This window comes from Eupeodes corollae, chromosome 1 (genome assembly GCF_945859685.1).
Source record: "Eupeodes corollae chromosome 1, idEupCoro1.1, whole genome shotgun sequence".
In the NCBI taxonomy this organism is placed as follows: domain Eukaryota; kingdom Metazoa; phylum Arthropoda; class Insecta; order Diptera; family Syrphidae; genus Eupeodes; species Eupeodes corollae.
Window position 1 is genome coordinate 159,836,652 of NC_079147.1, and position 25,939 is coordinate 159,862,590.

The 25,939-nt window shown below is 33.7% G+C and overlaps 2 protein-coding genes across 4 annotated transcripts in view; one reads left to right on the plus strand and one right to left on the minus strand.

Annotated features, from left to right (window-relative positions):
- The first annotated feature begins 3,233 nt into the window (after window positions 1-3,233).
- Window positions 3,234-4,862, plus strand: LOC129940991 (GATA-binding factor A). Its single transcript, XM_056049527.1, has 3 exons — window positions 3,234-3,743; window positions 3,846-4,068; window positions 4,149-4,862. Exons 1-3 carry the CDS (start codon window positions 3,255-3,257, stop codon window positions 4,781-4,783), a joined length of 1,347 nt encoding a protein of 448 aa, XP_055905502.1. The 5' UTR covers window positions 3,234-3,254; the 3' UTR covers window positions 4,784-4,862.
- Window positions 4,863-22,959: 18,097 nt separating this feature from the next.
- The window catches only part of LOC129939692 (CDC42 small effector protein homolog), a 49,701-nt gene continuing 46,721 nt past the window's right edge, over window positions 22,960-25,939 (minus strand). For all 3 annotated transcript variants that reach the window (XM_056047800.1, XM_056047801.1, XM_056047802.1), the window contains exon 3: window positions 22,960-24,368. In XM_056047800.1, coding sequence (XP_055903775.1) covers window positions 24,360-24,368 — 9 coding nt within the window. In that variant the 3' untranslated portion in view covers window positions 22,960-24,359. The remainder of the gene's footprint in view (window positions 24,369-25,939) is intronic.

The following is a 25,939-nucleotide window of genomic DNA, read 5'->3' on the forward strand; positions in this document are numbered from 1 at the left end:
TATAATTTAATTTTGTATGTTTTTGGTTAAATACTTATTTTAGGTTTCTTGATTCGTAATTCTCCTCATGTGCTCTCCTAAAACCAAATCAAATGAAGCTTTTTCATCTACGAGTTGTAAAAAATTACCATTGTTGAGCTCAAACAATTTATCTGAAGAACCGCGGAAAGCTATAATGACTGAGAACCAAGAAATTTTACAACACTGAATAGTCCTTGTAAAACCGCCCTATAATGCTTCGTTTAAGCTTTCATTGAACTTTCAAATATTGTGTCAATTGCTGTACCTGGTGTCAAACCTTTTTTAAAAACTTCCATGATTAAACTTTTCGAAGTGGAAAAAACTAACCTCGTGACTTTTTAAAATTGAACTTAATTGTGGCCAATCAGAACTACCTTTACTTGACAAAGTATGATAATTTTTATTTTTTGCCAAAAAAGACAACAGAAACAATAAACACAATCCTTCGATTTTGAATAAATCAACCAAGCCCTCGGAACTACTCGTACATTAAAAGTAGCGTTAAAACAGTCAATAACTTTTCAAAAAAAAAAAACTGCCTGCCTGCGCAAGAACAATTCGACTGCACATAGATTCATCCCTCTTTAATATTTTCACTCTACGCTCCTTCTCCACAATACAGCTCATACAGTTTAGTTGTAGCAATGATTTCATCTACAGATGTTTTAATAATGTAGCAATATTCACCAAAAAAGCGATTTGACTGGATTATTGTCTTAGTTTTGAAAGTTGTTCCAGGTTATTCCGACTTGCCCTGGATTGGTACAAGTTTTTTTTTTTGAAAAATAAAAAAATATGGGGGTTTTAGATCCGAAAACCGATTTTAATCTAGTTCCCCGAGGTTATTCTAGTTGTTGTTAACATTATTCCAAATTTTTGGGCCTCTATAAGATCAAAATTCCAGCCCCTTTTTTTGAAATTCTGAATTCTTATATTTTTTAGATTCTAAAGTCTTCTAACCATTGTTCTAAAAACTTATAGTGGTAAACATTGTTTTACCTTCGCTCTTCTAAAAATCGGAAATCCCAAAAATGTTCCAAGTCATATTTCCCTCAGTTCGTGTCCAAATTTCAGACAGAAATTCAAGCTTCAGGCGCATAAAAAGAAACAAAATAATTGTTCCCCTTAAAAAAAATTAAAAATTTTAAGCCAAAACTGTATTCTTCCAATTCTAAGAAATAAATTATTTCAAAAAAACTTTGGAAAAAAGGGAAATTAACCAGAATCGAAAAAAGGGGGTCTACGGTCTAACTTAACGCACTCGTTTGTCTGCCAAAAATAAATAAAATCCTAGTTATAGGTAGCCTTAAAGATATTTACAAATTTTTAAATTTGGAAAAACTTTAGTAATGCCTTAAATTATCTTAATAAGATTTTTTCCGAAAGAAATTGCAAATATTCAGATTCTTAAGAAGAAACCTTGAATAAATTATGGCTGAATCACAAACACCCTTCAGCTTCGGCTTTGTCTGCGTTACAGTGGCCCTGCTTCGAGGTTGCTTTGAATGACATTTTTATTATTTCATCCCTCCAAAGAGCAAATATTTTGTTTGTTGACATTTTTTTACAGCTGTTAAGCTGTCAAAACAAATATTTAGATAATTTAACTATAGTCTGTCCGATAAAAATTGGCAGTACAGGGAAGATAAGGATATCTGCATCTCGTTCGCACTCTTTTCCTACGCATAAGTACCTTTCTCAAAAAATCTCTTACAGGGTTGCCGTAATGCGCATTTTGAATTTGAAAAAGCTAAAAAAATAACTGCAGGGTTACCATTCTTCTTTTTTACATTGAAATTTCATTTTGTTCATAATTATATATGAAAATGAAATAAAAATTATCTTTTTCCACACCACCAAGAGGTAAGATAAATGGCGCGTTTTTGAAGGGTATCCCCAGTAGGACTAATCCCTTTTTGATAAAAAACAAAAAAAAAAAAATGTATTCATAAATATTAAGATAACAAAAAAATAAAATAAACAAGCATAACAAAAATAAATAACAATTCATGTTTCATATTATTTACATATACATATATACATTTTAATCCGAAGAGTAGTTACTGCTGCAGCTCTCTTCATCTAAATTTATGATGAGGCTTTCCACAGCATCTATACTTCCTCAAATAAAATGGCTATGATTTTTATAACTGCATTTTAACTGATTTCCAGAACTTTAAAAGAAATGCAAAAGTCAAAACACAACACGATAACACTCATCGTTAAGAACTTTTAAAAAAGCTCTCAAAGCAAAAGCTCTTCAACAGAAACCCATTGAAAAAGTAAGAAAAAAATACGAAGTGAGTTAAGAAATTGAAAAAGGCAACTCTGAATGTGTGTGATTTAATGAGGGTTGAAAAGCAGCAGAGAACGATCAGTGCATGCTCTGCTCATGCTCAAGTGTGTGCCAGGTAGGTCGTTGTGGGATCTACGTTGGATGCCATCGAAAATTCATGGGTGTTTTATTAAACTTTTTAAAGGAGTTTCCTTCAATTGGGTATGGTGTAGAAAATAGCGCGCCACTGATTTTTAAAAAGCTCTCCCATAAGGCCTGTACTGCCAATTTTTATCGGACAGATTATAGAGCTTCTGTTTGGAGTTTTACATTCTTTTCCTTACGATTGCCAAACGAAACGTGAGTTCGAAACTTCATTGTGATAGCATGCATTGAATTCCTATGGATGAACTCGTAAACGTCAGTTGAAGCCGAAGCTGAAGAATGTTTATGATTCAGCCATTAAAGTCGCAGTTATAGCTGTCCATCATGACGTTTTGTCCAAGACGTTGTAGTGCAATGTTCTTTCTTGATGACAGCATATACTTAGTCCTGTAGCCGTCGCAATGCTCAAAAATGCTCTACTGACATCACGCTTTGATCTTCTTATTATGTCAACAACATCGAGCAATTGGATGGATCTTTAGGAAATTGTGCCTCCAGTTTTGACAGTTGAGTTTTGCACCATGTTTTCTAGAACGATGTTGAAGAAGTCGCATGACATTACAGTGCATCGACTTGTCTAAGACCTTGATAGAGTATCATATTTTCTCCATCGTCAATCTTCACTAAAGGACAAGTTTGACAGAGATACCAAACTAGTCATTGCTCTGTAAAGTTCATGCTAGACAAAAATGTTATAATAAAGTTTCTATGCAAATTTGTATTTACCTATTTATTTATAATTTTATTTTTGTTTTCTCTTTTTTAGGGAACTGAATTGGACATAAATCCCAAAATGTTCCATTCGAGCTCGGGTTATCCAGACCTTACGGGTGGTTCTGGAAACTCCGTGTCCTATCATCAACAAGCTGCTGCAGCAGCTGCTGCCAGTACCCCAGTGTATGTTCCTTCAAATCGTGCTTTAACGCACAGTCAGTATGGCCATGCGGCTGCCCATTTTGGTACAGCGGCCGCCCAGAACGCCTGGACAGCAGCCGATACCTTCGGAGCAACACACTCACAAATACCCGCCCAATTTTATGCCCAAAATGTAATGATGGGTACCTGGCGAGCATACGATCCCACCGGATTCCAACGCACCTCACCCTATGACAATGCAATGGAACTGCAATTCGGCGAGGGCCGGGAATGCGTCAATTGTGGAGCAATTAGCACGCCACTATGGCGAAGAGACGGAACGGGCCATTATCTCTGCAATGCATGCGGACTGTACCACAAGATGAACGGCATGAATCGACCCCTGATAAAGCCCAGCAAGAGATTGGTAAGTCATCGTCAAGAGCTGCATCAGCTATATCAGCATCAGCGGCAACCAAAGAAAGGTTGGATAAAATTAGATTTTATGTTGTTGTTGTATTTATTCCAGACTGCAACACGACGACTAGGACTTTGCTGTACAAACTGTGGAACCCGAACGACGACGCTGTGGCGGCGCAACAACGAAGGCGAACCAGTTTGCAATGCTTGTGGCCTGTATTTTAAATTGCATGGCGTTAATCGTCCATTGGCGATGCGCAAAGATGGCATCCAGACGAGAAAACGAAAACCCAAAAAATCTGGTGGGGACTCGAAGGACGTCAAGGAGGAAGGTACAAGTTCATTAATGCCTTTGTATTGGTAGTTCTTTTTCTTATTTATCGTTTTTTCGTTTGCCTCCATCTCATTCTAGCCGACTTGAAGCCAGCCCTCACTAGTGGATCGTCGCTCTCGCTTGAACGTAGCCTCACCTCGTCAAAGCTTAGTGCCGATCTTAGCCCCAAGCAATCCTCGAATCCATTATCTCACAACCACATGCATTTGCCATCATCATCATCGTCGGCATCTTCACGGACGCACAGCACCTCCAATCATGTGTATTCCTCAAATATGCACGGATTCAATACCTCTCACAGCAACACTGGCAACACATCTGGTTTGTCATTCGGGTCTGCCGCCTCCAAATACGAACACTTGTTGGCATCTTCGACCGGGGGAAGTAGCAATACAAGCTTAAGTTCAGCGCTGACTAATGGAATTGGTACTGGGACGCCGAGTCCGAACTATCATCATGCCCACCATCATCCGCATCACCATCATGCCCACCACCACCACCATCATTCGAGCCTGGGCCAACACACTTATGGAGTGAAGTCTGAAGCTAACACCACAAATTATGATTATGTGAATAATTGTTATTTCGGTGGAACATTTGGAGCTCTGGGCGCCACATCCGCCGGTGCAGGAGTTCATGGAGCGACGGAACTTGCTGGCTATCATCATCAGCACAATGTTATACAAGCTGCAAAACTAATGGCGTCCTCTTAGGTTTTCGGATAACTATTCCTAAATGTATCTATAGGTAATAAAAGCAGTTGTTTTTCGAAAAGGCTGTTAAATAATTTTAATTGCATTTACATCATGGATTTAATTTGACATTCATATAGAAAAATTTTGTGAACGATACAATATTAGACTTTTAGCGAAATTATTTGCATGTAGTACTGGATTTTTCAATAAGGGTTTAATTTTAGTATAAAAAGAAAGAAATCAATGGGTGCTTATTTCAGTCTAAAGAGGAATTGGTAAGCCAATAATACCAGCCTCTTTTTTCAATCATAACGCCCACTGTTCCAGCCCTTAAACCGCACCGAATAAGTGACACATGATTTTTAGGTTTTCCAAGCCCCAAATGGATCAATTTTTCCGAGGTGAAAATATGCCTTATCCCTGAAGATGATTTATAGATACAAATTCAGGCCATTTTAAAGCATTTAAGAGTCCCAACCATCGAAAGATCGTCGCGTTGATTATAGGACTTCAGACCAATATGTAAGTCTTTTTGCTCAATATGATCTAATGTCGTTTATGGATTGCCTAAGACCAAAGATCGTTAATTGTCAAATGTCAAAATATGACAGCTTAAAAAATTAAAGATGCCTAAATAGTAATCTAATCAAAATGAACCCCTTATGTAAAACCTACAGTTTTTTCAATAACTCAGATGGAGCGAATATTATAAGGCATGGAAGTTTCTTAAAAAGTGATAAACTGTCATCTTCTAAAAGCTGAATTTAAGGCCATTAGCTGTCAAATTACCGGTACTTGATCTAATTTTGTTTATGGAATGCCAAAGGCCAAAGATCGTTAATTTTCAAATGTCAAAAATGCTTAAAAAATTAAAGTTGACTAAATAGCAATCTAATCAAAATGAACCGATTATTGTAAAACCCACAGTTTTTGCAACACCTCAACTGGAGCAAATATAATAAGGCATGGAAGTTTCTTCAAAGGTGGTAAACTGTCATCTTCTGAATTTAAGGCTATTAGCTGACAAACTCAAAAAATGCTAGTATCAAAGAACATAAATACCGATTTTGTTTAATAAGAATTAATGAATCACTAGCTGTCACCATTGAAACCATTCATTCACATTTTTTGACGGGTTGATTATAAGTAGCACTTATTGAATTCTTTTGTCATTGAACGGAAATTCTCTGATTGGAATCAAGCATTTGAGGTTAGAGTTGATCATTGGAAACAAAACTGACAGATGGGAATGCAAATAAAATGGAACTTTCAGTAGAATGATTGGGCAGGTTCAGAATACATAAGAGACTTTATTTGTAGTCAACTGCATTCCTTAAACGTACATTTTGACCAAGTCAACTGGTAAGTTTGTCAAGTGTCACAAATTTCAAACATGTAACTTTACTTCACTTCAGTTTATGAGTACAAAAACTACTAAAAATCCTATTGTCTAATTATAATAGTGATATTTTTCTTAACTAACTTTCCAATCAACCTTCCAATAAAGTTGCCTTAATTAAAGGCTATTTTTTTACAGCTGGCCAATCAGATATTAGAAACTTGCTTTACTTTTAAGTCCCTTATGGCTGAATCACAAACACGCTCCAGCTTTGGATTCGTCTGACGTTTACGAGTTCAGCCATAGGAATTTAATGCATGCTATCACAATTTTAGCTTCGACCTCACGTTTCGTTTGACAATCGTAAAGAAAAGAACGTAATGTGACTCCAAACGGAAGTTCTAGTTCAATTATCTGAACATTTGCTTAGTCTGACAGCTCAACAGCTGTAAAAAAAAATGACAACAGACAAAATATTTGCTCTTTGAAGGGATGAAATATTAGAAATGTCATTTAAAGCAGGCCCACCGTAACGCAGACGAAGCCGAAGCTGAAGCGTATTTGTGATTCAGCCATTATGTTAACTGAACCTGACTATAAAATTTCGAAATGCGAAATCTACAATCAGCTGTTCATTGAAAACGATTTCATCATTGGAAAACTAAAAATTACTAAAAGAAACATTCTGGTTTTAATAATGTTTTAAGGTTTTAAAGACAAATTCTACAAGTCATAAGCATTATTTCGACACAAAACATAGCAAATTTGACTCTTTACTCGCTCCCAAATCTCGAAGCAAAATTTTCAATGATGGAGACCAATGAGTGGTGAACAAACAATCTTGAAATCCATTTTAAATGATGTACATATGTACATATGTACATATGTATGTTAATAATTAATAGGAGTATAATTCAACTATGTATATAACAATTCCTTCAAAAAATGATTAATGAAACGTCAAAAAGAAATGCATTTCTTATTTTGCGAGTGACATGTGACAGTAGGTAATCCCTTAATGTAATCGTATCGTGAACAAGACCTGTCATATTGAATTTCAATGGCTATTATTTATCATGTTTTATATGATTTGTTTCATATTGAATGTGACGTTTAGCTACAGTTTGCAAAAGAAATTAATTTATTATGGAAAGAGCCATCCATTACTTCTAAATTGAGAAAAACAGTTACTATATTCCCTGCTAACTTTTTATTAATTTCCAAGAAATTAGTTGAATTTAAAGCATAAATTGATGGGCGCAAAATCTTAAACCTATGATTAAAGCGCTTAGAAGATGAAAGACTTAAGCGACATTTTGAAACATTTGGTTAAGCAGAATTTAACGTTTATAGTCTACAAATTTTCGTGGGATATTTAAAATATTATATGTATAATTTAAAGTCAATAAAACTCAGGAAATTATAGTTGAATTATTATTTTTTATTCATCGCAAATAGTTTTTGAGATTTTCAAAATTTTTTGGGTATAACACATTCATCCATGATTTTTTTTTTAGATTTAATTGACTTTTCTTTAAAAAGGGTGTTAAGTGACAATTTGAAAGGCCTCTCGAGGACTTGCTGAAATTGCATGAGAATAAAACCATTGATGTTCTAGAGGAACAAATTTCATCTGTTCTTGTAAGTTTTGATTTTTTTTCTGCAAAAAGTTGTTTCCATTATTCGATTTCTCTTGGCATAAACTCTTGATTTTTATCAGGACTTTTGCTACTTTTGGGTATAAAGACCTAACTTAAAGGAATATTTTCTTCATAGCATTCTTTCTTATGTTAGGAATCCATTTGATCGAGTCAATAAATTGGACTTTTTCATTAGAGGAGTTTTTTGATGAATTGTGTACGTTAAGTTTATATTGAAGATCACTCAATGAACGAAAATGATTTTGCATATCAATAACACCCGTTTTTTTGTACAAAGAGTTCTTATGATGTCTCGGTACTGATCTGCGGTGTAAACTCTCTCATGTTTTCGCAAAACCTTTTCAATTCTGCCAAAGTCTCTTATCTAAAAACGTGTCCTACTTCTGGAAATTTGTGGTCGATAGTTTTGACGTATCCTTGAAGTATCAAGGCTTGGTACGGGCTTATAATGTTAAAATCTTAATTTTGATCAGCACATGAATCAGACCAAATAAAAAGATGATCTCCATCCTTAATGTCACTGTTTGATTGAAAAAAGGTGAATAGGGAGCTAGCCTACGTCTTCCGTCCATGTAAACATATAGGCTTTTTTCCCGTTTGACGTTATAGAATCAACTCCTAAGTTGTATAACCACTTCTTCCTCAAATAAAATGCCTTCGATGTTGTCTCTATATTTTGCTTGTGGCCTTGTGGCTAAATCGATGCTTTGTAATGTTGTTTCCCTCATCACAAGTGCTGTATTTATCACTACGAGGCTGCCGAAAAGAAAGATTAAAGTTCGAGCCAAAAATGTTTCTGTAAAATGCTCCCTTTAAAAAAAAAAAACAATATTCTTTGGTATTACGGTGACATTTTTCAATATACACCTTGTGCATTTTGGACACGCTTAGAAGTGGAGAGAGATATTTTTTAAATTGGTTTTATTTTTGGAATAATGTGACTCTTCCGAAGGAAACTTCCCTATGTGTTCGCATATGGATAGGCCCTCACTTTGTCCTAAACTGTTTTTAGCCAAACAAGAGTTTTTCCTCTTTTGTCCGGTGAGGGAACTGCAACTGACTGTCCAGATCTGAGCTTTTGCTGTATTATTCTCAATTTTCTTAAACCTATTCGGAAAAGAGAACAAGGACCAAACTGACACATTCGTACTGATTTTCCAGCAAGATTAATGTGATATTCGCAGGTTACGTTTCTTTTGCTTAAGGTTGTCCCTTCTTTTGGAGATTTAATTTGAATGCTCCTAAACAGCAATGCATTTTTCGAGTTAACATCTAACTTATAAAACCTAGAAAGCATTTCTTTTCTTACACTGAAATCGATATTTTGTGAACACTGATAGCGACAGTTTTTGCTAGGTTCACACAAGTTTCCATTATTGACACTTTTTTCTTTCATAACTTCACCTTTTTGAGAAAATATTCCTGACTTTGTTCTCTTAACAAGGCAGCCTTTTGTTTTTTCCATTGAGTTTGGTCTTTCGGTTTTTTCTTTGCTTCTTTGAAGATTTTGGAAAAACATCTGATAATATTGCTTCAGGTTCTACTTCTGGCTCAAACGTGGTCTCATTTTCCCTAAAATCCGTATCCGTAATCGGGATTGTACTCGTCGTTGATTTCTACTAAAATTTCTTCTCACCTTCGCTAATATTAAGACCTGTGGGAGCTGAAAGAGCAGCGTTTGATGTCACAAAAGGGGCATCATAAGCATTAGTTTCAGAACATGTGTATTCAAATTTAAGTACATATACTTTAAGTCATCTGCGCAGCAATATCAAAATTAGAGAAAATCCTAAATTTAAAAATCTGTCACTTAACACCTTCATCTTCTAAGCGCTTCAATTAAGGCTTTAAAAATGTACTAGTTAGCCATAGCAATTTTCTGAATATTAAGCAGTTTAGTAGGTGAGTTCAAAATTTTAAACCTTTCTTTTAGCTCTGGCCTCTTATTTAAAAAATTAACATCCAAACAGGGCTGAAAAGTGACAGTTCATGAAAACAAACAAACAAACACGCCTAAACGGACCTTTTTTTGGAAATCCCAAATGTAGACTGGGTGGCCCAGCACTATTCACATGAGCACGACCAACGAATGAGCGAATATTCGTCGATTTTGACATTTCTTTCACATGAGAGTTTTTGTAGGTTAAGTACGCGCGATTATTTTATTCGTTGCAAGTGTGGATAATGTGGAACGCGAATAAAGTTTGACAGTTGGTTTCAACTACAATTTTTTTCGCGACGAATAAATTTATTTTCTTAAATTTATTAATATTTGATATTGAAAAGTAAAAGTATGCATCATAAATCATAAATAAACTATATTGCTATCGTTTTGTTAAGAATTTTTGTGGAAATAAGTCTTCAAACGTATATAAAATCACATTTTGTAATTCATTCGTGCTCGCACTCATGTGCATACTGCTTTAGGAATCTGCTAAAAGTTAAGGCAGCCATTCGGTGGTTTTAACTTCAGCAAAATGTTAAGAGATATGATAATATGCTGAAATCGTTTAAAACTACCTAAAGTACCTGTTTGCCTTTTAACAATTTACTAAATTGTTTAAAATTTTGTAACATTCACTTCTTAATCATGATTAGCTACCGACTCGGATTAAGGTTTCGTGTCAGTTAATACAAATATTTTCTCATTTTTCAAGAATAAACACTTTAGCTGAAGTCCATTATATTGTATCGTTCGTTTCCAAAATCTAATTTAAAAACAGCATAATCTTGATTTGTAGATAAAATTCTTGAACAAAATTTAAAAAAATGCATTTATAAATTGTAGGAATTTATCACAATTATTATTATAATAAATGAAAAGTATTCAAAATAAATTGTAAGATTTTAACAATTGTAAATATAAATATACCAGAAAAATAAAATTATGTAATTGCAAACTAATCCGTATCTCTGCTGTATGGAACTTTAATCAATGCATTATTTAATATTTAACAAACAAAATGTAGTATTATTTCTTATAGTCATAAACATTTATCATTATATACATTTAAAAATAATTTTATGTATAAAATAAATATCTTGATAAATTAATTTACAAAAAAAAAAAAACATATATATTAAATTTAGTTTTTATATAATTGTAATTTAAACAAATATGATGATAGCATTCCCTTAATTTTAACTAAATATATACTTTCCTAAAGTGCACTTAATAAATCTAGACTTTTATAGTTACGAAATATTTGTATAAATATAGTAAAATTAAGTTATAAGTTTATACTTTAGTATGATTAATTTTATTAATTAAAACAATAAATAGCAAATACATTTATAATTAAATTTAAAATGGTGTATTATTTACAATAAACTATAACAGCCGTGTTTTTGTTTTGAAATTCCATAGAAATCATAGTGAGAAATTGCCAAAAAAAAGATCCGCAGTTGTCTGGTTGATAAAATTGAACATCTGTCAGATTAATTTATAACAAATTTGTTAAAAATTTAGCGAAATTCAAACAAGGACTTATTTTAACTTTATAAAATTGTTAATTTTAAAGAAGATATATTAAGAAACAGGGGCGAACGCAGAAAATGATTGGGGGGAGATGTTTTCAAAAAATATATATTACAATATTTTTTATTTTAAATGTCAAGTGTTTTATTTTTTCTTTTTTGAAACTATTTTATTTATTGCATTTTTTTTTAAATTTCATAATTTGTTTTAATTTTTTTATTAATAGTAGGGAAATATGTCGGCAATGTCAGGGTGTTTCTGAAATGTTAAAATATCATAGAGTTCGAGATCATCATTTTTCAGTTGTGATGTTTTCTTTCTGGAAAATTTGCATCCGCCTTTCTTCTAGTAAAGAAAACAACACTTGCGTCATTTGACAGCTATTCTCAGCACAGCAATTTAGAAAAAAAAGAGGCTGGGATGCGACCCACACTGATAACTTCCCATCCCGTCTGTCGATTTGTCTTGCTTAAAAGTTTGTCTATATGTACTTGTATCAATATTTACCAAATTTGCGTAATATTTTTTGTAGATTTTATTTTTTATGAAAAAACGGACTGTTGGATTTTTATATAAAAATTACTGAATATTGAAAACAATATTTTCTGTGAAATAAAATAAGTTTGAAGCCAATATTTTTAATTTTTGAAAAGCTATTTGAGCCGAAAGTAAATTTTTACCAAGTTTAAGTATTGTTTTTTTTAGAGTTTTATTTTTTTGTAAAAAAAACTGTCAATTCGAATTTTTTAAAAAATTTACCAAATGTTGCAAACAATATTTCTTATGAGATAAAATTAGTTTGAAGCCAATACTTAAAATTTTTGAAGAGATATTTGAGTCGAAAATAAATTTTTACCAACTTTTATACATTTTTTTAGGTTTTTTTTTTTGTAAAAAAACTGTCAATTCGATTTTTCTCGAAATTTGTTCTAATGTTAAAAACAATATTTCTTATAAGACAACATTAGTTACAACCTATTATCTCAAGGTTTTAAACAGGTATTTGAGTCGAAAATCATTTTTTACCAACTTTTGTTAATTTTTTTTTCGGTTTTAATTTTTTGTAAAAAAACTGTCAATTCGATATTTTTCAAACTTTAACTGAATTTTGACAACAAGATTTTTTGAAAGATAAAAGTAAATTAAAGCCAATATCTTCAAGTTTTGAAAAGATATTTGAGTCGAAAGTCATATTTTACCAACTTTTATAAATTTTTTTTTAGGTTTTTATTTTTTGTAAAAAAAACTGCCAATTCGACTTTCTCAACATTTTTCAAAATGTTGAAAACAATATTTATTATAAGATAAAATAAGCTTGAAGCTTAAATTTCAATTTTTTGAAAAAATGTTTGAATCGTTATTTAATTTTTACGAACTTTGAGTAATGTTTTTTTTAGATTTTTATTTTTTATAAAAAAAACTGTCAATTAGATTTTTCTCAAACTTTTATCAGTTGTCAAAAACATTATTCTTCGTTGCACAAAATTTTTAGAGATGAAATCATATTTTAGTCTTAAAATTATGGAGGTGACAAATTTTTTTTTTTCAGTTTTTTCGATTTATAAAAAAAAAACCGTTAAATAGATTTTGTCTACATTACAGTTTATTATATACAATTTAATTCAAGTCTCTAGCGTTTTTGGCTCGTAAGATATTTATGGTTAACCAAAATGTTCACCTTTTTTTCAATCTGCTATGGTTTTTTACCACCCACGCAATTGTCTTAAGAGCCCTTTCTGTCTTATTATCTGTATAACAAAATTTATTTGAAATCGATTACTCTTCTGGTTCTTGAGCTATGGAGAACGAAAAAAACATAGCGAACGTACGGACGTACGAACGTACGTACACACGCACGCACAGACATCTTTCTAAAAATATTTTATTTGGACTCTAGGAGCCTTGAAGCGTCGAGAAATGTCAAAATTTTCAATTTGACAAATCGGACCCATTACAATAACTTCTTATGGGAAATTAAAAAGACATCGGTCAAAACAAGTTAATATACCGCATCGAATTGTTGTTGGATTTCAAATTTCAAAATAGACGTAATGCCATGTTATGTTTACCGTAAATTAGGTTAAGTTAGGTTCGGTTAAAGTGCCTGTTGGTTGGGATTTGGGAAGTCCAACACACTTAGACCAAAGTATGGTCCGTTGTGATACCACATGGATCAGTTGATCATCTTAACTCGTCGAACCAATTGGAGCTCCGAATGAAGCGTAGGAGACAAATAATGTCAGAATTTTTTAGATCGCTGGTATCGTTGAAGTAGTAGTCTCCAAGGTGGATTCTACGTCTTTGTGATAAGGCAGGGCATGTGCACAAAAGATGAGGGATTGTCTCCTCCTCCTCGTCCATGTAACTCCTACAAAAATCATTTGCAGGGGCTTCAAGTCGAAAAGCATGCCTTCCTATCAAGCAGTGCCCAGTCAGGACACCTATAACGTAGCTAATGTGCAATCTACTCAGAGAGATTAATTGTTTTGAGCGCCTGGCACTAAGATTAGGCCAAATTAGTTTTGTGGCTAAACAGGTGGTGGTGATATTCCACCTGAAGTTTGTTTTCTCTATGTTATCTTGCTTTAGCATGAGTTTACATGTAGCTGAGGGGTTACCCAAGCTAGCATTGTGACCAGCAGAGGTAAAGTTGTTCCGCTTATTGCAAGTTCGTCAGTTTTGCAATTTCCTGGAATGTCTCTGTGGCCCGGCACCCAGAAAAGGTGAATGTTTAACTGTGTAGCCATGTCCGTAAGTGATGATCGACAATTTAGGGCTGTTAGTGAGTTAGTGGAGACAAAGTCTAGGGACTTTAACGCAGCTTGGCTATACGAGAAGATGCGTATATCATTAGTTGATATAACGTTTTCTCTAAGCCATGATAGGACTTCTTTTATAGCCAGGAACATGCTACAACGATTGGGTAGACGAAAGGAGAGACTTAAGTTTAGTCTATCTGAGTATACGCCTCCACCAACCCCATCCTTCGTTTTGATCCGTCTGCATAAAAGTTTATAGGATCATCGTCTAAAAATGATGTATTCTCCCAAGAAGACTTGGGAGGTATAGTCACTTTGAAGCTATAGCTATTAAACTGAGGATGGGGTATGGTGTAGTCAATATTACTGTTTATAGTTCTGAACGAGTTCAAAATAGTGGTGTGGCCAGTTCCATTATTGATCCACAGAGAGGAGGCTTGAAGCCGTATGGCTGTATTAGCGGCCGTTTGCTTGCTGAAAATGTCCAGCGGTCTTAGATGGAACAGAACATCATGTGAGGCGAAAGGGGTAGAGCGAAGTGCTCCTCCCATACACAGACAGGCTGTTCGTTGGACTTTGCTGAGTTTATCGCGATTTGTTGCTATATTTAGAGCCGTCCACCATACCGCTACTCCATGAGTAAGGATCGGCCTTATGACCCAGATATATAGCCAGTGTGTAATGCGGGGCTGTAGACCCCATTTATTACCAATGGCCTTTTTGCAGGAGAACAGGGCTACTGTGGCCTTGTTTATTCTCTCTTGATTATAAGGTTTCCAACTTAATTTCTTATCCAAAATGAGACCCAAGTATTTTTCTTGTTCTGAGAATTAAAGTGGTACACCGTTTATGAGGGGAGGGTCAATAAGTGAGACTTTGTATTTCCTTGTGAAGAGGACAAGGTCGGTTTTTTGTGGGTTAACGTCTAGTCCACACCGATTTGCGCATCTGTTGAGCTTATTTAGAGCGTTTTGTTAGAGTTCTTTTAGTATATTGGGATGTTTAACTGTGACTGCAATAGAGTTACTCTTTCTAGAGCAACTTGTAATTCATTTATTACTAAGTTCCAGAGGAGAGGGAATAGGACACCACCTTGTGGCGTACCTCTGCTGACACCCCTTTCTGCAGTAAAATAGCCCAGTTTTGAATTGATAATCCTGCTTATCAGCATCTGATTAATCAATTCGCTGATCGACTTATCTACCTTCAGTGATGTCAATACACGTGCAAGTGCAGATGTACCGACATTGTTAAATGCACCTTCTATATCTAAGAAGGCAACTAAGGTGTACTGTTTATGATGGAGGGAATATTCGATTGTACGTACTGTACTGATAAAATCAAGAAATTGTGTTACTTCGTTTGTTTTGTGATGACTTCCTGCTCTACCAAAGAATTAACAAATAAAATATTATCAATTCGAGGCTGTTAAACATCGCGACGTTCGTTGGGTAAATTTTAAAAATTTTAAAATGTCTGCTTGTACACTTCATTGTATATATATTTCCTATAGTACTCCTATGGAACGCAAATTTTTATTTCATCTCCACGCCGTTTATGGCGCTGAGTGTATCAAAATGCTTGGTAGGAAATCAAAAATGAGGAGAAAATTACTAAAGAAAGAATGAGAAAAGTAAATTTGTTTAGGTTCCATAAGCATTAATATGTTCGAGGGAGATAGCCAAAGTACAAATTTCAAACCAAAAAGGAATAATATTTGTTTACATTTTTGTTTTGCTTTCATGCGTGAATGTAGAGGAGATGTGCATATGTATTCATATGCTTGTAGCTATGTATACTTTAACGTTGTAGGTATTTTGAATTTAAAAATTGTCGTTAGATTTTAAATTTTCAACTTTCAATTTTTGTGAAAAATTAAATGTTGCCATATTTGGCATATACAAATACATATGTTTGTAGCTATGTATACAATAACGTTGTAGGTATTTTGAAATTAATAATTCTCATTTCATTTTAAATTTTCAATTTTTGTGAAAAATGAAATGTTGCCATATTTGGCATATGATGCATTGAAGATTTTAAATATATTCAGTTATTTTGTTGTTGTTATTCTTGCGTATTATTTGTTATTTGTACGCATCAAGTATAAACACAATCAAAAATTAAAATTTATTCAAAACTTGGATGCTTTTTGTTTTTTAACGGCTAAATAGGGTGTACTGAATTGAATTTGAAATTTTTATATGAAAACATTCAAATAAATAAATACAATATAATATAAAACTAGGTTCAAAAATTAACCTTACAGATATCAATGCCTTAATTGGAAAGATATAAGCCTAATATATAAGATATCGTGATTTTGACAGAATGGAAGTGTTTCTTGTATGGAGATATCATTATGATAACATTAATTGCTTCCATGGAACTCTTCGATTCATATAGTCCAGAATATTTTACTTTTTTCGGTTTTAATCTTTTAAGGTCTTTTCTTGTAAAAGATACAAACATACTTGTTAGTGCATTGTATGCCGAGTTTGCACCTTGTATCAAGAGTTTTTTTACGGCGGGCATTTTAATTAGCATGTCTAGGAATTTAGCAACAAAAACTTCTCAAAAACGGATATCTTATCAGAATAAATAGCCAATTTGACTCTAGTATATGAGATCTTAATAATGAATTGGTAGATAGTTTGAGGTTTAACTGCAAGTACTGACGAAATCAAAATTATTACCGAAAAGCTAATCAAGAAAAAAGTCCTTTTGAAAACAAAAGAGTCCCTTTTGAAGTGAAGGGAGATTTTGTACCTGTTATCTTTTTGGCAAAACTGGTTTAAACAGCTGACGCACGTTTCGTGTTTTGTTTCACTATCAAACGTCTTCAGTTTGGTCTACGAGTATAATTGCACCATGAATCGTCTTACAAACGAACAACGCTTGCAATTTATTGAATTGAAATATTGAAAATTGGACTAAGCGAATGGACGCCTTGAGGCGCGGTCAAGTTCAACATCAGCATGAAATAATCTTCAAAAATTAAATTATATGGATCGTGCTATACATTCAAATAAAAATTTCATGCATTTTTCCGAATTGTATGTAGCTATGTTTGTTTTTAACTTTCATATATTTTTTAAAAATTCACCCTTTATAAATATATACATATACATATGAAACTGACAAACTAAAGGAATTACATGAAACTACATTTTTGGTATAAAAAAGATAAAATATAATTTTTTTGATTTAAGAGTCATATCAAAAATAAAGACAATTATCAGGAACACCCTATTGAATTGAAAAACAAATATATTAAAAAATATATTATATTCACTACCTACCTCAAAAAATACTCTTGCAGTACTTTTTTGCGTTGTTATTGTTTCTCTTATAAATATTTTTTCTATTTCTTTTCAAAGCATAACCGTAAAAACTTTCCTCTTTAAGTATAATATGCATACACACATATAATGTCAAAAAGTTGTTGCTATTGTCTCCCTCGATCTCCTACTACATTTGCATATGTTCTTCTCTATTTTCTATTCTTTAATTATTGTTGAATTTTCCTTCATTCTCAACTATTGAGGGGTATAAAAAAAGGGATCAAATTCAATCATCTCCACGCCTCTCAGATGTCGCTTCGATCGTTCCTCTTCATGAGAGTACTATAGAAAATATATATACAATGAATGTACACTTCCGCCTATAAATGGGTGCATTCAAAGATTTCGTTATCGAAACATAGTGGTTGAGTTCTTGGCTAATTCTTTTCAAACACCGTTTTATTAGGTACACATTTTCACACCACCTTTATGTCAGTACGTGTACTAACAATTGAAGATAGAAGTGTTTCTACTGTTCGTTATTTCTTCACAAAAAAAGAATAACACCTCCCATTTTATTATGTTATCTGAAAGTGAAAAGATTTGTGACGCCTATGGAATGGCTTGTTTGAGGAGAGAAGTGTAGTCATTTTATATGAAAACCATAGTACTCTCATTAGTTAGAACTTTTAGGTCGAGCACATTCCGCATTATTGGCGTTGGTGTCGTGAAGTGGAGAGAATTTTTTAATTTTGAGGTGGAAAATGTTATTTATTTTCAATTTTAACACTTTGACAAGACTGTTTTGATTGATTTTGATTCAACTTGACATAAATGTTCTTTTTAAGTTCTATTTATTTTAGTAAGCAATAAGTATTTCCGAATGTACAATACTTTTTAATATTCCATAAAATCACGTACGTCCCACCATTATTTGTTTTATCTCTCGATTATTGGTTTATTAAAATTAAAATCACATTTTTTCAGGGTTTCCATATTCATTCGTTGATGGTTGATTTCTTTAGATATTGAGATTTCAGAATCCAACCTTTCTTAAAGCTTTTATAGCGGTTACAATGCAGCTATACAAATCTTACTTAACGTTTTTTTTTTTTAAAGGAAGGATAACTGTTTGAGAAAGATTTTAATGGAGTTAGGTTCATTTTTTTAACTTCGATTTTTAAGTTGCCAAATAGTTTTTATGTTCATGAAAATTTATATTTAAAAGAAGAGAATTTCTTGACTAAATATTTCAGTGCAATAGACTTTTTGAGTTGATATAGTTTATAAGTAGTGTTTTTGTGTTTATTTAGATTTTAAACGGATTTAAATAATTCAAAGAACAAACATACAGAAAACATTTTAAAATTACCAACAATATTTTGGATGTGATGAAATAGTTTGATTTCAAAACCTATTTTTGCTAACGAGATTTAGTCGAAACCAATTTTTTGTATTTTGGTAGTATTTCTCCTCCTGGAAGATAAAAATGTATGTATTTATGTATTCCATTCATCGTCCTTTATATGATACGTTTGTTTTGTGTGGATTTTGGCTCCTTAGTCCTTCGTTAGATCGTCCCAGTGTTGTAAGATCCTAACCTGTAGAAAAAACTCAAGGCTATAGAAAGTAAAGAAGAAGGGAAAAAATGTTATTTAGCTTCAGCCTCAGGGATTCCTGCCACTCCCAGGTTGGAGTTATTGTCATTTAGGTTTCTTCCTTTTCCTTGCTACTCTAGTGTTGATGTTCTATGTATGTACATGTTTTGGCCCGCACTCGTGTTCGTTTTTGTCCTTTTTTTTTGGTTTATTTGGATTAAAATTATTACCCGGGCTCCCAAGCAATAAGTATTTATTTATTACTTCGTGAAACAATCCATCCGCGCAGTAAAACAAAAAAGCAAATGGTTACGCAAGAGCCAGAGGATCCTGTCTGGACCTCGAGGCTTACAGCACACAGGACGCAGATTAGGAATCGATTGAGATACGGGACGCTGGAGAAGCAAAGACTCGCCGCGTGGCTCCGGCGATTATAGCGCCCGTTGTTGTTTTTTTGTGTTGATGAAATTTTCCTAGTAGTCTTGTTTTTTTGGCTTAGTGTTTTATAGGTATTTTGAGTATTAATAATGTGAATAAGAGAGTTAAGTCTTTTTCTAAAAACGATGCTATAAAATTCAGTGTTTTTTTTATTGTGATTTGGCTTTATAGATGGAATAGGGAGTTATTTTCAGGGGGTGCGGTATGGGATAACTAATTCCAGGTTAGGCGGAAATGTAAATGCACGGAGGTGAACTTTTCTGGTTCCGCTTTAGAGGAATCCGAAAAACCACGCCGAGTCAATTCCAGGATGGTTGGGTAAATGCCAGGGCGTGACGTAATCAGCAGCCCCGGAGAAAAGTGAATGAAGTGTTGGTTTTTATAAAGAGATGAGTTCCGGTTACGGTAGCAAGACCCCCCAACACACGACAAGCTACGTTATGCACCGCATACCTCTCACTCCCGAACCTATCATACCCATTCCCATTTGCCTAACGACAGCCGGCACCCAACCTCGCTCTAAAATGGCACCCTACATCTGTACCAATGGCTTCCGATACCTTTTCCTCGACCGTACATTTTTAACAATTTTGCGTAAAATTTTTTGTAGATTTTAGTTTTGTATGAAAAAAACTGAAAGTTGGAAGCAAAGGGTTTCAGGGTGATTGCCTATGCTGACGAACGTTGCAATATCCGTATCTCGGAAATCCTACAAAATGCCTTAAATAGGCTAATAAAATGGGCCAAGCAATGTGGCTTGGACGTCAATCCACATAAAACAGAATTAATACTCTTTTCGAGAAGATATAAAATTCCACAGATTAGCCCACCCAAGATTAGAGGAATACCATTAAGCTTTACCAACCAAGCTAAATATTTTGGCCTCATTTTAGACAAAAAACTAAATTGGAAGGCAAATATTGATGAAAGAGTAAAAAAGGCTACTGTAGCGCTTTTACTTGTAAAAAGGCCATAGGTTCAAAATGGGGCTTCTCCCCAAAAATAACCCACTGGCTATACACTTCGGTAATCAGAACGATACTCATTTATGGAGCTGTCGTATGGTGGACCGCCCTGGACAAGATGGTAAATCGAAATAAGCTCATTAAAGTCCAGCGGTCAGCAGGTATGTGCATAACAGGAGCGCTCAACACCAACCGCAGCACTGGAAGTGCTTTTAAACCTAACACTTCATGACATGTTCTCCAAAATGGTAGCAGCCAACTCATGTGTGAGGCTTAGAACTACCTCTCAATGGAACAGTAACAATACTGGACATACTACTATTCTAGACAGTTTCAGATCTACCCCAGATCGCTTAGACTATAACACGCCAAAAATGGTATTTGGTAAAAGCTTCCATGTGTCCATCCCTTAAAGATCCTCCGGGGAAGAAGAGAGACCCCTGGAAGACCATGCGGTACACTTCTATACAGACGGTTCAAAGACCGATCACGGAGTTGGAAGTGGTATCTTTTCAGAACAACTGAATCTCAGTCTATCCTATAGACTTCCCAATCAATGTAGTGTATTCCAGGCAGAAGTAATGGCGATTAAAGAAGCACTATCCTGGCTCAAAGAAAACTTTATATCTCGTTAGGATATACGAATCTTCTCAGACAGCCAAGCTGCTCTTAAATCTCTCGCGTCTGTCTCCACAAACTCTCAAACAGTCCACGATTGTCGATCATCTCTGAATGAGATGACGGAACAGTTAAACATTCACCTCATTTGGGTGCCGGGCCACAGAGACATTCCGGAAAATTGCAAAGCCGATAAGCTCGCCAAAAACGGAACACTTCTGCCTTATGTTAGACAAAAACATAACACAGGAACATTACTTGCTACATGCAAATATCTTCTCAAACAATATGCTCTAGAATCAACAAATGCTAGATGGTCACACCACCTGCCTAGCAACCAAGCATAGACTTAAAACGGTCAAAAGGCTTGATATCCCTGAGCAGGCAAAGTATAAGCTCTACAATTGGAGTAATAACAGGACACTTCCTAATAGGAAGACATGCTCTGAGGCTAGGGGTCTACACAAATAACTTCTGTAGAAGCTGCATGGACGAGGAGGAAGAGGAAACAGTCCAACACCCTCTGTGTACATGTCCAGCACTCTCCATTAGAAGGAATAACTTTTTCGGTAATCCCTTCTTCTTTAAATTCTGTACCAGTGAACTGGCAACGATTGACACAAAACGTCTCTCTAACTTTATTCAAAGTACGAAATTGTTTAAGTTTGTTTAAGTTCATTACTCTCCCATGAGTAACCTCATTAGTGGTATCACAATGGACCCTTGGACATCTGGACAGCCACCTAACCTAACCTAACCTATGTGAAGGAAATAATACTTTTAACAAAAAAAAAAAAATAAGAAACAAAAACTGAACAACTGGAAAAAAATACGTATTCGACCCCCTGAACTCGTGAAAGTCCCTGCTAATCCTGAGACCATCCTGTTTTTGTTTTAAATTTTTGAATTGGTTTAAATAATTTGTCTTTAATTTGTATGTAATTCTTGTTTTGTCATAGTTTTCTTAGTTATAAAGATTTGTTTAAATAATTTAATTTTCTTCCCTTTCCTTGTTTTTATTTATGTTGCTGTAATCTTGTTTCTTTATGTGTACAGAAATTAACTCGAGATTGTGTGTATGCCGATTTTCGTTTCAATTTTCCTTAGATACAAAACTGAGAATCCTGAGCTGCTTGTGCGTACACGTAGGAGGATATCTTCAGGTAGTGTATATTTTCGTTTTAAATTTTTGTTTATACATATTCTCGAGCAAAATTTCATTTATCTTCAGTCATTACTTTCTTCATTTATTATAAAAATTATTTTCATTGTTTCTATATCTAATTTATTATTACCTAACTTATTTAAAATATTTAAACCATTTATTATCTAAATAAAATTGCATGTTGAAAAATGGAATGAACAGTTTTATGATTTTCATTTTGGAAATTTATTTTAAAATGGGATTTTAAATTTTGTACAGGAGTGATTGATGGCAGATAGGATATGAGAGTCCGAAAATAGTTGAGTGTTTCCGCAGGTGAGGCTTAGGCCTATATTTAGGGGCTGTCGTAGTTTGTGAGCGCGCGGCAGCCAAGGTGTCTTCTCAGCAATGAGATAGGCAAAGGGGTGGGATGCTCAAGCGTACCAATAACACCAAATGTACCCGTGCATTGGAAGGACAGTTAAGTAAATTAGTTCAGAAGAATTCTTTGCTAGTTTCTATACATACTTTGATTACATACATTCAAAGTAGCTTATTTTCAATTGTCCATTTTGTTTGTCTGTATGTCAAATTTTTATTTGCTGTCCTAGTTTATTTTAATCTTATTTTTTAATTTTTGTGTTGTTAATATTATTTTTGAAGTCAGGCATGAATATTATGTACGGTGCTCCAGATAGGCAGGCTAAAAGAATCCACTCCACATCCGACGACCTTAAGAAAATTTGCAAGCATGCCTGCCCGGTCCTCGCCATCTGTAAGATGGAAGGGTTGACAACTATTGTTGCTGTCTATACCGTTACATGTCCGATATTCAGAGTCGGATAAACGTTATCGATATTTTGAAGAATTTTTCAGCAGATCTCTCAACAAAAAAGAAACACAATCAACATACAAATTTACAATTTATCTTGAGTTATATTTTCTTTTCCAATATTTTACATTGACAAATATTGAGTTTGATTTTTCTAAGGTACAAGTTTAAAACGTGCAACAATTATTTTTATTAATTTCTTTCTTGTAGTTTGCATTCGCATTTATATTAAACTCAATCAAATATAAACTAAAATATTAATGTTTCTTTATTCTTTCTTTTTTTATTTTAGTTTTCTATAAAATTATATCTCTAATAATATATAAATATTTATATGTAATTATTATTATCTTTTTATTATTTGTGCGTAAATGCAAATTCTTTTTAAGTTCTCATTTCAGACTACATCAACTGTATACACAAAATTTATATAAGGTAGACACTTGGGGAGAAGAAGAATTAAAAAACATTGTGTTTTTATTTATCGTTTTTAAGTACCAAGAAAAATGCTTTAAAAAGAGAATACACTACAAAGCTAAGAAACTATTTTTTTTATAATTTATCATAAAAATGTAATACAATTTTTGGATCTTTAAGAGAAAAAAGAAATTCTAGATAAATGTATAAAAATTCTGACAAAGTTGTAATTTTTAAAAAAATGTAGAAAAAAGTCATATAAAGTTTCAGTCACTGTGTAAAATTTCAAATGCACTTTAAATTATTAATATTATTCGAGTTTAAGTCCATTTTTGTTTAAGTTCATTTTAAATTGCTTACTATTTTTGAAAGTCCATTTTTTCATTAACATGTTTTTGTTTTGTATTTATTTATTTATGAGTGTGACTTATAAACTATTTTTATTTATCATTCTTAGATTCTAACAATTAACTACGAATTAAGTGGTATATATTCTTTATGTAAATATTTACATTCTAATGCAATTATGTGTATGTGTGCGTGTTTAGTGTTTTTTCACGCTTTATTCACTTTTATTTTGTATTATTTTAAAAATAAAAAAAAAATTTTAATATATATTTAAGAATAAAGTATAAATTACAGAGAAATAGTCAGTTTTTATGTCTCTTTTTTTGTTTTGTAAAATAAAATCAACTTCAAAGTAGCAAAAATGTGTACGTGCCATGCATTGCTTATCTACCTATGTATTTTTGTTTTTTTAATTAATTATTAATAATAATATTAGTCAAAAGGCATATATTGAAATTTTAAATAAAAAATAAAAATAAATACTCGGCAAATGCATTGCGATCTTCAGTTCTTTTTATAAGTGTGTGATTATGACAGATTGCACTACTTGTTATTTGGAAGCCTTGAAAGGGAATTAAGAGTCCCTTTTCATTATTATGAAGTTCTTATTTTGTGTAGTTCGCAATTGCAGCTTTCTACTACGTTTGGAAGGTCTACCAATCTAGATGAATAGTTTTAAAGTTGAGTTGCTTAATCTATGCAGTTGATTTTTATCAGCATGCCTGGAATTAAAAAAGACAATAGTTAACTTAAAATTTGTGAGAATTATTTATTTAGAAAAATTTTGCTTTTGCTCTGTAAATATATTAATTTGTTTATTAATAAAATTCTTGTCATAAGTAATCAAATTTTTGCTATAAGTCCAACTTCCATAACTCAAAATTTTATTGAGAACTTTGATTTTTCAACCTTAATTTCATGAATTTTGCCCTCCATAATTGAAACTTCTGTAAGTAGAATTTCTCTATAAATCGAACTTTTTAGATTCTGTTCGATGCAAAATAATTTCTTTAACTCGAACTTTTACTCCTATTGGGGATATCCCATTTTATTTAACTTCTTTTTCGAAATTTACTTAGGCTACTATAATTATGAACACAAATATGAAGACCCTATAGGTTAGGTTAGGTTATAGTGGCTGTCTAAGATGGAACGGACACACTTAGGCCAGTTTAATGGCCCATTGTGATACCACATGAATCTTGAGGCTTCCTCCTAAGCTCAATGGAACCAGTTAGAGTCTCTTACGAAACGTGAGAGGCTGATTATCCCGATATGATTTAGATCGTTTAGATCGTTAAAGAAGAATTCTCCTAGGTAATTCTTGCGTTTTCGAGCTAGAGCAGGGCATGTGCAGAGAAGATGAAGAACCGTTTCTTCCTCTTCCTCGTCCATACAGCTTCTGCAAAAGTCATTTGAGAATACGCCTAGTCTCATGGCGTGCTTTCCTATTAGACAGTGTCCGGTTATGACACCTATTATCGAGCTTATATGCGATCTGCTTAGAGAGAGCAAGCACCTTGAACGTTTTAAATCCAGTGTTGGCCAGATGTTTTTTGTGGCTTGACACGTGGTGATGTTGGTCCACCTGGTGCCTGCCCTCCTCACAGCGTCTTGCATTAGTAGCAGTTTACAAGTAGCGATTGGTATGCCAGTCCTTGCCAAACGTGGTAGGATGGGTTGTACTGTACCGTTCCTGGCGAGTTCATCTGCCTTACAGTTACCTGGAATGTCTCTATGGCCCGGCACCCAGCAAAGGTGAATATTAAACTGTTGCGCCATCTCCATTAGAGATGATCGACAGTTATGGACTGTTATAGAGTTTGTAGAGACTGAGTCCAGAGATTTGATAGCGGCCTGGCTGTCGGAGAAAATACGGATATCAGATGTTGATATCACGTTTTCTTTGAGCCAAGACAAGACTTCCTTAATCGCCAAAAGTTCCGCCTGGAACACGCTACAATGATTGGGAAGGCGGAATGAGAGACTTAATTTCAGTCGTTCACCAACCCCTTCTTTGGGTTTTGAGCCATCTGTGTAAAAGTAGATTGACTCATCCTCCAAGAATGTCCTATCCTCCCAAAAAGATCTGGTAGGTATAGAAATCTGGAAATTCCTATCGAATTGTAGTTGGGGGATGGTGTAGTCTGTGTGCTTTGGAATTGTTTCTAAGTACCTTAGAATTACGGAGTGGCCAATGTTGTTGTTAGTCCACTGCGACGAAGCATTGAGGCGGATAGCAGAGCTTGCAGCTATTTGTTTACTAAATATGTCAAGAGGTGTAAGGTAGAGC